General features: G+C 37.2%; 1 protein-coding gene across 1 annotated transcript in view; it reads left to right on the top strand.

Annotated features, from left to right (window-relative positions):
- Positions 1-6,902, top strand: part of AGMO (alkylglycerol monooxygenase) — a 193,181-nt gene extending 186,279 nt beyond the window's left edge. The window contains exon 13 of the mRNA XM_009281045.1: positions 6,194-6,902. Coding sequence (XP_009279320.1) covers positions 6,194-6,274 — 81 coding nt within the window. The 3' untranslated portion in view covers positions 6,275-6,902. The remainder of the gene's footprint in view (positions 1-6,193) is intronic.
- The last annotated feature ends 7,967 nt before the right edge of the window (positions 6,903-14,869 follow it).

The raw sequence follows: 14,869 nt of genomic DNA, 5'->3' as shown, positions 1-14,869 counted from the left end.
AACAGGGTTTTACTTTGGGGACAACTTGAAATGGCTAAATACTTAAGAATGATCTAGGAATTTATAGATGGAATTAGATAACTTACTGTGGGAAGTATTCTCAGATGTTTCAATAAAATATTTTAAAACAAATTTCATACTGGAGAGACAGTTTATGTATATGTTAATGAGTATAATGTTGACACCATCTCCAGCTTGCATTAGCTCATCACAAGGTGAAGATTTAATAATTATTAACATGCTTTGGAGTTCCTATTCACATGACTGACAGCAAAGCTTACCACTTTAGTGGTTTTTTTGTCTTTTGGGGAATGAGGTAAAACCTTCCTAATCCTAGTGCTTAGGTCATGGATTATTCTGTGACCCAGGAGAGAAGGAATTTCATAGGTAACAGTTCAATAGGATACATATATCTACACAAGTGATTTGAGAGGCAGTGGGCTGGTTTCTCCTGAGTGAAGGACATGATGCAAGATACCATGCTGGATGCACATAAGCCATTTTAGGACTAAATATAACTGCAATAGCACTGCCTGTGTAAAAATCCCCATGTATTTAGCTGAGGGATGTGACTTACTAGCTTGTGTGCAATGCCAGGAAAGTCAGAGTCAACCTGGTGCTGTGCTGAGAGAGATTTAGCAGCTTATGTCCTTGCTAGCTCAGGCATCTCTGCAGTGCACTTGATTTCGTACTGGGGATGTGCCCAGCTGTGAAAGCAACAGAGGAATATATATATATATCCTTTCTCCAGATCTTTCTTTGTCTTTCCTGGATAGGTAATATAAGCCTTTTAAGGCATGGGGGCTTTTGCAACCTATGTTTTCATGCATTATCTAGCTTTAGAGTCTCAGACCATATTTTAATAAAAGAAGGAATGTTTAAAACATTTAACAGAATAGGAAGGAGATGTATGTATCACTTCCCTATTATTTTCTCATTATCTGTTAATAATGAAGTATAAAACTAATGAGGTATATCATAGTAGCAAGAAACAAGCCTGTGAGTGAACTATCAATATACTTTGTGGGGGTTGAAGATACTTGGCTTAATCCTGCCTGTGCCAACTGTCTCTTAATACACACCTTGTTCTATGTCAGGGACATGCTGAATATGCGAGATATGCGCTGCACCAATAGTCCAAACGTGTGTCATGAACCCTTATGGAGAATTTCCAGACATCCTGCTACTTTTACAGAAATCTGGGACAAATGCCGGGAAGCCACTACTATCGTAGTTGTCCTTGTTCCCTTCTATCCACAGTTCCTTCACCCCCCCCCAAAAAAAATCAGCTTCCCACTTCCTTCTCCATATATTTCCAAGTATATGGAAGGCATCACACAGAGAAGGAACCTTCTTGTTTCTTGGTTTCCCTTTCCACGTATTGCACCTTTTTGCTAGTGCAATCTTCCTGATCTGTGCACTGTACAAGATTAGTGATTTCTGGATCTGCTGCTAATGCCATGGCATTTCTCTACTACCCTCAGACTGCTCATCTCAAAACATTACACTGAGAATGAAGATCCATGCGTTTATTACCCAGATCCTGACTTCCAGAAATAGTGAACCTCTTTCCCCACTTCCGAGACATATATTTTCTATGATCTCCTCTACGTAGTTCAACGCCTGAAGCAATCCTGTGTAGAGAAGTGGGAAAACAGCAACAGTATTAGTGAAAACTGTATCATTTAGGTACTTGTGAAATCTGGAGTAGTTTATTCAACCATTTTGTTATTCACGTTAGTATTTTTTATTAACTGTTATATCAGTTCATGATCTCTATCTTTACTAGAAAAGAACAATGACATTGCCCAGACACAACCTTCTCAGACAGAGTCTAAAACTTACTCTGTCATTAATATTGATAGTATGAAATGATTTCTGGTGCCTTTGAAGAAGCCATGTCCAGATTTGTAGATAAAGAATATGCAAAGAACCTTAATCATGTTTGATTTGCAGTATCAGTTAAACAATTCTCAGCATCACATTGAGAGGGCTCATTGTTTATCACATTTGCCAGTACCAGGTCCACTTTATGAAGTGAACAGCCAACCTAATGGAGTACGTGGATGTACGGATCTTCCTGAGCCCTCTCTAGAGCTAGGAATACATTACCCAGCACAGAGGTGTTCAGAGAATTCAGTAGTAAAAACACACCCGTTCATATGGCGTTGTACCCCAGATATAGCCAATTTGTTACACAGTTGCAGACTGTCTCTGCAGCAAAATTTGGAGTGAACACGTCTGGGCAGAATCTGAGAAATGACAGAGAATCATTGAATGATTTAGGTTGGAATGGGTCTGAGGTCTTGTGGTTCGAGCCTCTTCCCCCTCCTTAAAGCAGGGCTACCTGGACGTTTGTCTACATTGCTAGACCAATGTCTAAAGCCTTCTAATTCTATCCGGATGAAATCTACAAGAAGAAAGACACTATGTCTAGGCAACTCAGACATACGAAGCCATTACAAAAGAGAAAATGGCAGAAAATAACATCAATGATCAACAACAAAGCTAATCATGCAGAAGTGGGTGCCTGAATTTAGCTAGTGATTTTAAAGTAGTTTAGAGCCTAATAAACTTCGATCACTCCAGTGGGGATTTCCTGTGAAGAGCAGACTCAGTCCCGCAGTCAATCCATTAGTTAAGCTATCTTTGTTCTTGTGAAGAATGTTATTTACATTTCTGTAGGCTTATTCAGGGAGAGAATAGGGGTTGTATGGAAATAGAAAGACTGTATGAAAGGAGGTAATGTAAATATTTGGAAGAAGACTGTCCTCTTCCAGCATTCTAAAGCACAGTCTATAATTAATCTGTAGTTACTTGAACAGGTAAGTGTAACAAGTGCTTATATTAAGGTGGCAAAAAGTTTGCATTTCACTTTGCTGGATATATGGTTGTGAGAAATTCTGGTTTTAGGCCTAGCTGTTCCATATATGACCACTGTCCACAGTAATTTTTCATTTGAAGGCAGAAGTGAAACTATTGTTCGTATATAATATTGTTTGTGGGGGAACTTTTCTCAGTGTAAAAATAGAAAAAAAGTATACTATTTAATTCTACCTTTTTATTGCAAAACCCACTGATTTAGGAAAATGATATGTAAATATTTTTATCAAGGGACAAATATTAGTTGGTTTGGACAATACAAGGAGGAATGAGAATTTCTGTGACAATAATTTAGAAACTGCAAAAGAAGAGAAAAAAAAAAGCCCAAAGCCAAAACCCAACCTGTTAGGGTGCGAGAGAGTTGAACAGAAAATGCAAAATATCTGCACATAGGATTCAGGAAATACATTTTCCCAAGGGCATTAGAAAAATACCGGTCAACTATAGTTCAGGTCGCCTGGTGGAATGCTCTTCTGCTGCTTCCTGCTGCCTACACTATTGTCTGCTCAAAATTCTGTCATGTATCGTCTCGGCTTTCCATTGCTGACATCACCTGATTGCACCATTCATTCAAGTGGGTCAAGCCTTGTAACTCCAAAATATGTAGCAGCAATCAAAAGAAACTGAACTCCAACCTGCACAGCAAGTTTCTGCTTGGTAGCCCCATTCAGCTGGCTCTGCTCAGGGTAGGTCAGCATTATAGCGGTAGAGCCAGCCAGAACTGCTATCATGCAGGGGAGGATGTGGCCCCTTAATTTTTTTCCCTGATGTTTGGGTTTTTCTCAAACCCCGTCCCCCACAACCCTGCAGCATTATTGTTTCACGAATACGTTATTTCCATCGAGTACTGGCAGTCCTGACATTGATAGGCAGTGAATCAATACTTTTATAGAATCATGAAGCCAAACTAGTTCTGCAGATCCACAATGTGCAGAATATGGTTTTTCATTCTGGATGTAATAACTGCAATTTGAAATACGCCCCCACAAGCATTGATTGCATGCTTTAAGAAATTCACAATAAAGAATTTAATTAAGAAAGAAGAAACTGCATCACTCCATTTTAAAAAGAAAAATTCACCTGAGACATTTTTTTCATTTTCGGGCTATAATAGCAATAACCATCTTTAGCTGAGGACATTTCCTGGGGCTTAATGGCCCATGGCTGTGCTTCTTCAGGTGATCATCATCTCCCAGCAGTCATTAATCCCCTGCAAATGCCCTGCACCTCAGTCATTAAATGTGCTTAAACGTGCTTCTTCTGAAAATGAAATACTTCTATATTTAATGCATCTTCCAGGAATAGGAGTGATCTTTTTGAGGTGAGGAACAAAAGGAGTTTAGTAACGTGTCAGAGAAGTACTAATTATGACAAGTGGATAAGATCTGTTTCTGGAGATAGCACGACAAAGAATTTTTCCACAGTAAGAGCATGTTATATGTAAGTCATCATTTTATGTATGTCACGATTCACACTCATCCCAATTACGTAACAGCCAAATCAGAAATACAGATAGATAGTTATTTGTAGTTGGTTTTCTTCTACAGGGCATCTCAGCATAGAAATAAAGCATCTCACAAAACACGGAGAGTATGTGCCTGCAGCACTGCTTAAAAAGTCTTTCCATTCCATAGCTGTAAAATAGAGCTATGCAGTTTTACAAGGTGTTTGTGATAATGCAAGGAAAAAAAAGCTAAATCTTTCATACTTAAAGGTCAGAAACTCTTACAAGTAAGTCTTTTGGTGAGAATTTTATGAGTCTTTCTTACAAATGGGACCACAAATACAGCACCAACAGTGTCATCAGAAGTTTTAAACACAGTAGACAGCCTACCCTTGCTCAAGTAGAATTAAAACCGTCAATGAAAATAGTTTAAGGGAATTTTTCTTGATAGAGGTTGAATGGGGATTGGATTTTTTTTATTTGATTGGAATTCTACTTACTGATACATTGTGCTATTTCCATCTCGTGCTACTAAGTATGTAATGTATAGATTATGTGAAGCCTGTACCTGTTCCAAACAGGTTGTGAGAGGGATCAGACCTGATCCCATCATGTTCCCTTCAATGACTGCAAAATGAGTACCTTTTAGTTATTATGTTCATTTATTATTTATGTTGGACATTCAGATCTCATGTACTTCAGTGAGTGACTGTGTAGATGAGGACAGAAGTAGATTTTTGGGCCATGCATTGTTAAATGTTGAATATTAAATGATGTTAATGTTAAAATTGGAGATCTCCTAGTCAGTACCTTTTTATTGCAGATTAACCTGAAAAAAGAATGATTATAACCTGACCCCAAAATTCCTTTTCTTTTCAATTTTCTGTGTCCCTTCAAACAAACAAAAAATCACCTGAACAGAATATCTTTCAGTATAAAATGAATGTTTTGTTTAACTCACAGTAAAAAAATTTCACTTGCTTCAATAACCCATAACAACTGCCTTAATTTTTCAATTTTCTAAGTTAGAGAAATTTTTCTATGTGAAAGACAAAGGTTTCTTTCAGAAAATTCAAAATACAAAATTATACATACACATATGTGCACACACTTTTTATCCTGCTCTCTTTCTTGTTTTTTGGACAAAGCTATTACCTGAATTAGACTTTACCCTGCAAGTATTCCTACTCATCCCAAAGCAGTTTTCAGCAAATAAACTAATGAAAAAAAAAATTATCAGATCTCTCATTAAAATTCACTGACGAAAAGAAAGAGATGCACAGAGCCAAGGACAAGATAAAGAGTATTATATCTTTAAGTTGTTTCTACTCTAGTTTATATCTCATCACAAATAGCAGGTTGGGGAATAAGTACTGATCTATTGTACTGCAGCCGGAACACTTCTTTTACTATAGATTCTATTTAAGGCCTCTTTGGGTATTTATACCCTACCATGCAACTTACAATGTCAGCATTCTTCAGACCGTTTGCCAAAAAAAACAGTTAACATTTTTACACCTACCTTCTGTCACAGCTGGTGTTATTATTGTCCTGTCTTATTATATATGACTCCGAGTACTCCAAATCCAAACTCAATTACAAAGTAGGGAAGGTCATGCAGACTTTGCCAGTTATCTCGTTGTGGTTCCATTCAGAAAGAAAAAATTCAAACAGGAATGTACACAATAAAAAGTATTAGAAAAAAGAAAGCGTACATTCCTAAAGTGAATTTATCAGTATGCCTAGAATTCTTGTATAATTTTTCTACTCGAGAGCTCTCTGTTTTCACCCATTGATTATATTTACAGAAAAGTATAATTTAAAAAATCTTATATAATGTTTCTCATTTTAAATTCTGCTTTGTAGGTCTTGTTTTCCCTCTGCGCTGCATTCTGGGGAATCCAAATTATGAAGCGGATCACTTCATCCAAAGATAAACATCACTGAAAGAGCAGATCTAACATCACTTTAATTACGGAAACAACACTTTGGAATAACCTTCTAAGTTCCTTGGAATTGATCAGCCATGAATCTTACTGAATCACAATCATTTCACTTATGATAGGGGAGGTTTGTGATTTTGCATGAAGGTTTGAAAAATTCATTAGGACATGTATTCATTTTTATTTGATTTTTTAAAAAATATTTAATTTCCCCCAATTTAAAGAAAATGTTAATTCACAACATATATTTTTACATTCAAAGGATTACAAAGTCTTAGAAACCATGTAGAACTAATTGCATTTCGCAGTGATTTTGTTAGTAATCATATGTGAAAAGTATTTTTCACAAGAGGAATAATTATAATCATATTTGTTGTAACCTGGTATGAAGCGACTGACTGTCTTCCTATTGAGGCTAAACATAAACATATGTGAACGTCAGTTTTTCCGTAATGATTGAATTACACTAGAATCTCAATGTCATGCCCAATTCAGTGTTCATAATATACAGCTACATAAGGATGAGTAGTCGAGGCAAGAAAATGATTAAAAACAGCATGATAAAATAACTCAAACTAGTATGAGTTGAAACATCTTCAATAAAATTGGCTGATGTATGTGTTGTATAATGCAGACTTGCAGTTTAGACTGAATTATTTAAGGAGTACACCTGCAGTTGCCAACTTTAGATGCTGATCAAGCTAGCACTTACACATGGGTATCCCATTGACTAATGTTACTCACGTGACAAAATATTTGCAAGGCTGGGCCCTTAATTTCTGGTAATTTCCTGCTGGGGTGTTCTCAGGGGAGATGCACATCTTGTCTTTCAGGAGCTGTTGGAAAGATGGTTTGTACTAAGATAGGAAAATTAAATACAAATGGTAAAGGGAGTCTCCGAACAGCAGGACTGGCAAAAATACTGGAGCTAGCTTGTTTTTCTTTCCTCACACTCTTCCAACTTTTTATTTGGCTCCAAGAATTTTAGAAGTGCTTAAAGTCAAGTAGCTAAAAAATGTAGGCTGTCTTGCATGCTTCAAACTAGTAATAATACCTGGATTAAAAAATGGGTTTAAGTTTGGGATGGTTTTTTTCCCCATTTCATTTTCCTCTAAGATGTTAATGACATCTAACAGACATCTCAGATTTAGACAGATAGCCTACTTTTAATTAACCCTTATTTTCAGTGTCTAGCTGTAACAGGTGCCACTGTCTACAGAATTGGATGTTTCCAATAAATTGTCAGAAACACAATAGTGTTATATAAATAAAATTGATCCAATGTCTAGTGATAGTATCAGCTTATTTTTATATATTTTTTTTACTTTAAAACCCAAGTTCTAAGTTACTCCATTTGTGTATCAAATGCCTTGTGCCTATCACTTTAGATTATGCTCAAAGACCTTGAAATATTTGACTGAGAAAGCAGGTATTAGTTTGATTAGAGGTACTAATACTTGGAATGAAAAGTAAGGATAATACCGTCCTAAACTGAAGGCGTGTTTAAATAGAGGACTTACTTGTGGCTCTTCTTCATTTCACATAATGAGAAGATGAAAAAACTGGCCCATGAAAAACCTAGAAGAAACCAGATTTTAAATACTTGTTGAGAAGTTTGATTCAAACTTTTATTCATAATAAGGCAGGTTTCTAATGTCTTTTTAAGAAATGGATATATACAATTATATACCTCTAAGTTCAAGAGTGGAAATATAATCTCGTAACTAACACACCGGTGCGACAGCCAGGAGCTTTCTCTGGTAATACCAGTTCTGACGAAAACTTACCATCTCTTTGCCTGAATTTCCCCATCTGTGGAATGGGGGTGATGGCAATACTGATGGTGTCTCTCACCATAATCAAAGTATTGCATTTGGGATCTTTTCCTTACAAAGCTATTATAGGATATTGAAGAAAATGACAGAATCTGATTCCAGAAGTACCACACAATCTACAAACTTGTTATGTGACCCCATAAGTTAGTGTACCTATATTTTCAAAATTTGTAGTAGCAACATCAACCTCACAGGAATATTTTGAGGTCAGTTTAATATAATGACTAAGTAACATAACAAAGAGTCATACTGAAAGTCAGTTTCCTTATCAAAATAAATCCTTCAAAGAGACAGGAACAGGATAAAGATTTAACGTTTTCTGCATTTAGAAATCTGCAATCTTGGAAGGACAATAATGAAGATCTGAATTAAATTAAATTAATTTTAAAGATATCCTGATGAATGTCATTTATTTACATGAAGTAATGAAAAGAATGTGATTTCAAAGGTAAATTCAGATTAAGATGTAAATGTTTTACGTAAATCACCAGTTTCTCATTCCAGTCATTATCAGTTGCCTACAAATAAACTAAAAAATACAGATAAACTAGTGACAAATATAAAAAGCACAGTAGTTTAACTAAGATCTTATCTGAAAGAAAACAGTTGTACTCATATGAGGTCAATTCTAATAAATGAAATATGCAAAAAACAGGCACAAAGTAGAATCCAAATATACCACTGCTACAGCCTACTCTCTCAGATCCTGAACTCTACAGAAACCTTACTTTCCTACCTTAAAAGTGTCTCATTTCCCAGCTTGATGGGAATCTGGAAATGAAACATTCCTCTGTTTCAATTTGGCAGCCCCAGTTTGGCCAAATGGGGGAGGGGGAGGGTCTACCATTGGAAACATCTAACATGTCTAACCGAACTGCATCCCTTATAAAAAGTGGCTGATGAAGGCAACCTAGTCATTAGAGCAGAGGCCCAATAAATTTCCCCTTTTCCAAGTATTTTTAAATCCCAATTTCCTATTTCCAAGGACTTGCCATTGTGTATAAGTTGTTTAAAAGCAAAGTGCAGGAGAGGAACAGTGTTCTTCCCATTGCATCCTGAGCAACACAGAGTCTGAGAATGACTCCTCTGGCTGAAGGCTTGAACAGACTCATCATGGGTGTCCGAGACTCGTACTTCGTAATAACATCCACTGGGTACGTATAAGCAATCCTTTGGATACAGACTGGAAGCTAGGGTTTGCCTTTCCTAGAGAAGAGAGAGTTTCAAGGACAAGCTCGTCGAAACACCCTTGACTGCATCATTCTCCCACTAGCTATGTGGTAGGTAGCTATATCCCTGTCATCTTGCTTGTCATGATTTTTAAAAATATAAATTATTTCAATATTTTAGGCACCTAACACCAGTACTGTATCTAGTTCATACTGTCTTTATAGCCACTGCATAGAGTGAAACAGTCAGCCCAAAGATCTCTGGTTTTGAGTAATCAAGAGACTCTGGAGACTAGAGGGCCAATTAATTGAATTATGTGTAGTCAATATATTACAGTTAATTGAATGAATTAAATGCTAACTGCAAACATTGCTTATTGCTAGGATATATTAGCGATATTTTGGTAAGCCACCCTTCTCCCCTCACCTTTTTAAAATTCCATTGCTTATTTCTTTAGAGTTTGACCATGTTGTGCGGGTTGAACAATTGTGTGGGATCAAGTGAAATCAGGTGAATTATGTGAAGAAATTAGTGAACAAAATATTGGTGCAGAACTAATAGATTTTGTGCAAGTAACTATTTTTCTTCTAGAGAGCCACTGTTTAATGTCTGTGGAATCAAAAATATTCTGCAGACTAAAATCCTAGCCTCACATGTCCAAGTGAGAAACTTCATAAATAACATCTGTAATATTTTCAATATTGCTTAAGACTTCCTTTTGGTTTTGTTTGTCATTAAACTCCCCAGTGGCACACCTTGGGGGAAAAATGTAGATAAACAGAACATTTTTCAGCAAGAGTGTTAAAAAAGTGATTTCCCCTGCTCTTTCCAGCTGTTGTAATGTCACATCCCTACACACGGCCTTTCCCGGACTATGTACACAGCAATATCAAGTTACTGAAAACCCAGAAGTAAGCAGCTGAATCCTGTGTTCACTTGAGATCTGACCCTGCGCCATTCAAGTCACCAGAAAACTTGCTGCTGACCTCAGGATCAGGGCAGGGCATTCGCTGTATGGAAACAAGAATGATGCAATATTTACTGCAACTCAAGCTTTGGTACAGTGCATTAATTAAAAGTAACACAGTTGCACAATTACTTGTTCCCGTAAGTGGCTAACGTGACGTTCTTTGTGTTACATTAAAATCAGAGCCCTTTGATGGATAAATGATGACAATTAAAGCTGTAAGCTATGCATACCAGATAGAAAGGGCTCAGGGCCCTTTCTCTTGTCTTTCCTGTCTCCAGTTTTCTCTCAAGTCTGTGGGGTTAGGGACGTCGTTACCTAAACCATTATCTGAAAGGAGGTAGTTGATTAGATATTTTAAAGCTTCCTTTTTACAGACAAATTTCTGTGAGCTTTCAGGATTTTATGCCATGCGATCAGACACTACTAAGGTGAGTGGCACCAAAGGTAAGAGTTGTTCAGACTTTTCTTCTTTGCTCTTTAATTTGTGATAAAAAGAGCTATGGCTCAGCAAAGGAGTTCATCAAGAAGAGCAGTAACTCTTAGAGAATGCTCAAAGCATTGCCACATCTTGCAATATTATGCAAACTATGTTGCCCATAGTTGAAGTTTTTCTTAAAAATCTGGCTCCTGGAATCCTGTGACTGCTGCTTTTTTTTTTTCCTTTACTTATTTGCTTTCTTTAAAAAATGTTTCTGACTGCTAAAAACGACCTATAGAAGGTTCAAAATCTAAGAAGTAAACAAGAAGATTTTAATAGGTAATATTTTAAAATACGTTCCTTTTTAAACCACCCTAGTGATTACATGAGGCTTGACTCATGATTTTTAAACTCTTGGGATTGCTAAATGGGAAAAAACTATTCCTGGTCTACCCTTTTTCCATAAAACCTCTGGTTCCAGCATAGGCATATACAATGGCCATGAGGCAGAGTTTTGCTGGGTTTCTTGGTTCCCTGCTGGTGTTTGACCTGTTCAGTTTGGAATTAAAACAAAGTGGACCACAGAGCTGGCTCTCTGAGGGCCCACTACCCTCAGTAACTCAGCACACGCAGCCCTCAGCCACAGTATGTCGTGTTACCTATCACTCCCAGCAGTTCTGGTCAAAGCAAACAAGAGATGTACTGTGGACTTCAGGATTTTCTCTTTCTCCAGAGGAAACAAGTGTAAAAATACGGAGTTTGAAACTCAGATACAAACCACAAGGTAAAGCAAAAATAAGATATCTCACATACTGGAGAAGCACTTCCATATTAATATCAGGGCCAATGGAAAACTTGGCTCGGTCCTTTGTCATTTTTGCCCCACCTATGGAAAACAGCAGAAAAATGTGGAAACATTGAGTAAGAATGAACTGCTGAGTGTCCTTGTGTTTATGGTTTGGCAAAGAAAAGTGATACAAAATGAATCCTCTTCCCCCCCGCCCCTTGCTATATTTTTAATGCTTCCTCCTTTATCCTTTCTTCCCATTTTTCTGTCTGTCTGTCTCTCTCTCTCTCTCGTGTTTATTTATCTTTGCAAAAAATCATCTTCTGTCTTGCTCTAGGTTTGTTATGTGTGGAGGTACATAACGGCATATTTCATATCCACAAATATGTTATTTTATTTTAATAGATGAGAACCAAACATACTTACCTAAGGGTGACTACTTTCTTTACTGTTCCTATCAGTCAACAGGCTCTTCCAGTATTCAAAACACACAATACACTGCTCCTACATTGTTAATGTTATATTTATTTGTTTCATATGTATCTGCCTAGTGTCCTCTAATGATTCACTTTCTATTTCCATTCCAGTAACATAGCAGTGTCCTTTTCCCAGTTTCTACTCCCTCTCCTGTTTCTTTGCTATTAATTCCTTTTAGTTACGTGTCCCTTCAGCACCGTGCTTTAGCTGTCACTGTCTCTCTCTGCCTCAGGATGTACCACTACAGTTTTTACGCACTATTTTCTAACCTGCTGATTTTAGTGTGTTAGAGGCAGGCAGCCCAGTAGTAATAATGTTTGATTAAAAAGAGATTAAATGAATAAAGAAAATCATGGAACGTTTTAAACAATATGGAATTTGTGGTGTTTCTGCTACTTACATTTTTTCCACAAACCTTGAATGTCAGTACTTATCAGCACATAAATTACAATTATAGAAATGTTTGCCAGAAAAAAAAAATACTGTAAGACAATTGGACTACAATTTTTAGATCAAAGAATAGCCTATTAATTTACTTACTGAATGTGATCATGTCTTATGCTAGTGTCTGTCTGCATTGAGGTCATGAGCCTGTTATTTGAAGATAATGGCATTACTCCTTTGCTTCAAGTAGCAGCATTTGTGATTTCAGTTCTAACAGCCTTTTACCTTCTCTCCACTCATGACTCACGGCTGACTCATTAGCTCTAATCATTCTGAAAGCACAGATTTTATTTCTGCTCTTCTTTTAATCGCAGTGAAAAAAAAAAAGCTTTGAGGGAGGGTAAGGTGTTATACACTGCAGCAGTGTAGGTATGTACCAACATGCTTATTTTTGGAAAACCTCAAGTACTCCCAGTTTCCTATCCATCACCACAAACTGGATTTCACTGTGATGTCTAACAAAGGAAAGCCTGATGATCAGGGATCGGTGGGAGAAATGAAAGGGATGTTTCTGAGATTCTGACAGCAAAGTTTGCCACTGAAGGTCAGATCACCTTTGGGTTTATTTTACATATGACTTATTTTCCCTGAAATACAGCTGTAAGAGAGGAGTAATGTATTCATGCCTTCATGGCCAATAATAAGGTATATACTTGAATATATTTTTTTCTTTGCCAGCAATATTCCTATTATTCATGGGAAAATCTAAGAGTGTCTCATGCCTATGGTTAATTATGGTTAATTGTGCCTGATAATTGGACTGTAGTATGTGTGTAAATGACCTTATTAGTGAAGAACAATGAACAACGGTTTGTGCTACAGAAGCAGAATTATTGCTCAGGTTTTTTTTCCCCAGGATTTCTCCTTGCAAGAAAGCCCTGTGGTAGCATTGGAATTTAGTTAGCATAGTCTTGGGTGTTATAGGACCATGGAAACTGGCTGTACACTACTAATGGCTTCCTCTTTGCATCTCTTTATGGAAGCCTGTAATATTTTCCCTGAGGAATCAACCAGCTCTTATGATGTTACATGAAAAATAACTCATCTCTGTGTGTGGCTGAGAGACATCTGAGCATTGGCAGAGGTGGGTGTTGTACCACATCAAGCAGCCTAAGCAAGGTGAGGTGATCAGTCTCCCTTCCCCAGCGTTTCCAGGTGGGGAAGCAGAGATGGACTTGGGCAGCAAAAGTTGCAGAGTGAGAGAGGAGCACAGGTTATAGCAGACCCCCCTGGGGCAGCGTGGGGTTATGCTCTGGCAGGGGGACGCAGCAGGAGGTTGGCAGTTACAAGCCTGTCAGGCACAGAAGTGAATAGCACAAAGTCCCTCTCATTCAAAATAGGAAGTTAATAAGAACAGATATGACAGAGAAGATGGTCCACAAACAGTGCCTGTGACCTATTTGTGTGTGGGGGGTGGTTGTTGTTGTTATTGTTATTCTTTCTTTGGGTTTCTCCTGTTCAGGTAGTTCTCTGTCACACTGTGCCTTGGGTAAGTGCAAAGCACATGGGTCTTCTAATACATAGCAGGGATTTTTCTACCAATACTTTAATCAAGAGGATGAAATGGTATGCTGGTGGGTTTGAGCTTTTTACATGTATTCGCAATACACATCTTTATGGTCCTGTCAGATTCTATTGCACTTATATGCAAGATAATGAAAATAGGCAAGATGTAGCACTGGCCATTGAAGCTGGTATAAATACATCCAATAAAGTGCATGATTTAGTACATTTCCTACTGTAATTTTCTCATTTAACAGGATGAGTATACAAAGTTGTGTACAATGCTTGTGAATCACCAGCAGAAACCACTTCTGGTTAGTGGATAGAGAGGTCCAGTATTTTAAAAAAATTATTTCTTTCGAATTTTCAGAATGAACAAATGTTCAGATAATACTTCCTCTAAATAGTATTTCACACACAAAATAGTTGTAGGCAGTGTAACACAGAGTAGTAGCTATGAAGTTAATTTTTATCAGTATGTTGAAGAAATTATCAGAGATGTCTTGCAGTCAGATTTTAATGGGAAACAGCAGTAACGACCAATATTACTGTTAATAAGAGTTAGAAAATATTGATCACTGTATTCTTAATATTAGTAAAAGTAACTCAACATTTCAAGTTCAGTTGCACAATCTGAGCTCAGTCAAATTTGCCAAAAATGTGCACTGGGATGTTTTTGTTTTTTCTGGAAGATTTTCTGGAACTTATGGAAAATGTAGTTATGTAGTCTAAATATATTCTGTGGAAAATACGCAACTGTAAGGCCCATTTTCCTGTTAAGGAGATCTCAGAGCAACAGAATTAATAGTGCCTGAGTCCTTGAGCTTGTCTGGTTAGAAGATACGCATTTGGTTTCTAAGATGTGGAGATGTATGTCTGAATTCTCACAGAGTAGGCTACGCAGATATACTTTTGTGTTTTCCAGAAGGCATAGTCATATTTCTCAACCACTCTGTAGTATTTCTGGGTAACTGCAGTCATAACCTCCATGTTTT

This window comes from Aptenodytes forsteri, unplaced genomic scaffold (assembly GCF_000699145.1).
Source record: "Aptenodytes forsteri isolate BGI_AS27 unplaced genomic scaffold, ASM69914v1 Scaffold292, whole genome shotgun sequence".
Classification (NCBI taxonomy): Eukaryota; Metazoa; Chordata; class Aves; order Sphenisciformes; family Spheniscidae; genus Aptenodytes; species Aptenodytes forsteri.
The sequence above is the reverse complement of the archived record's forward strand: the minus strand, read 5'-3'. Positions and strand labels throughout refer to the sequence as shown.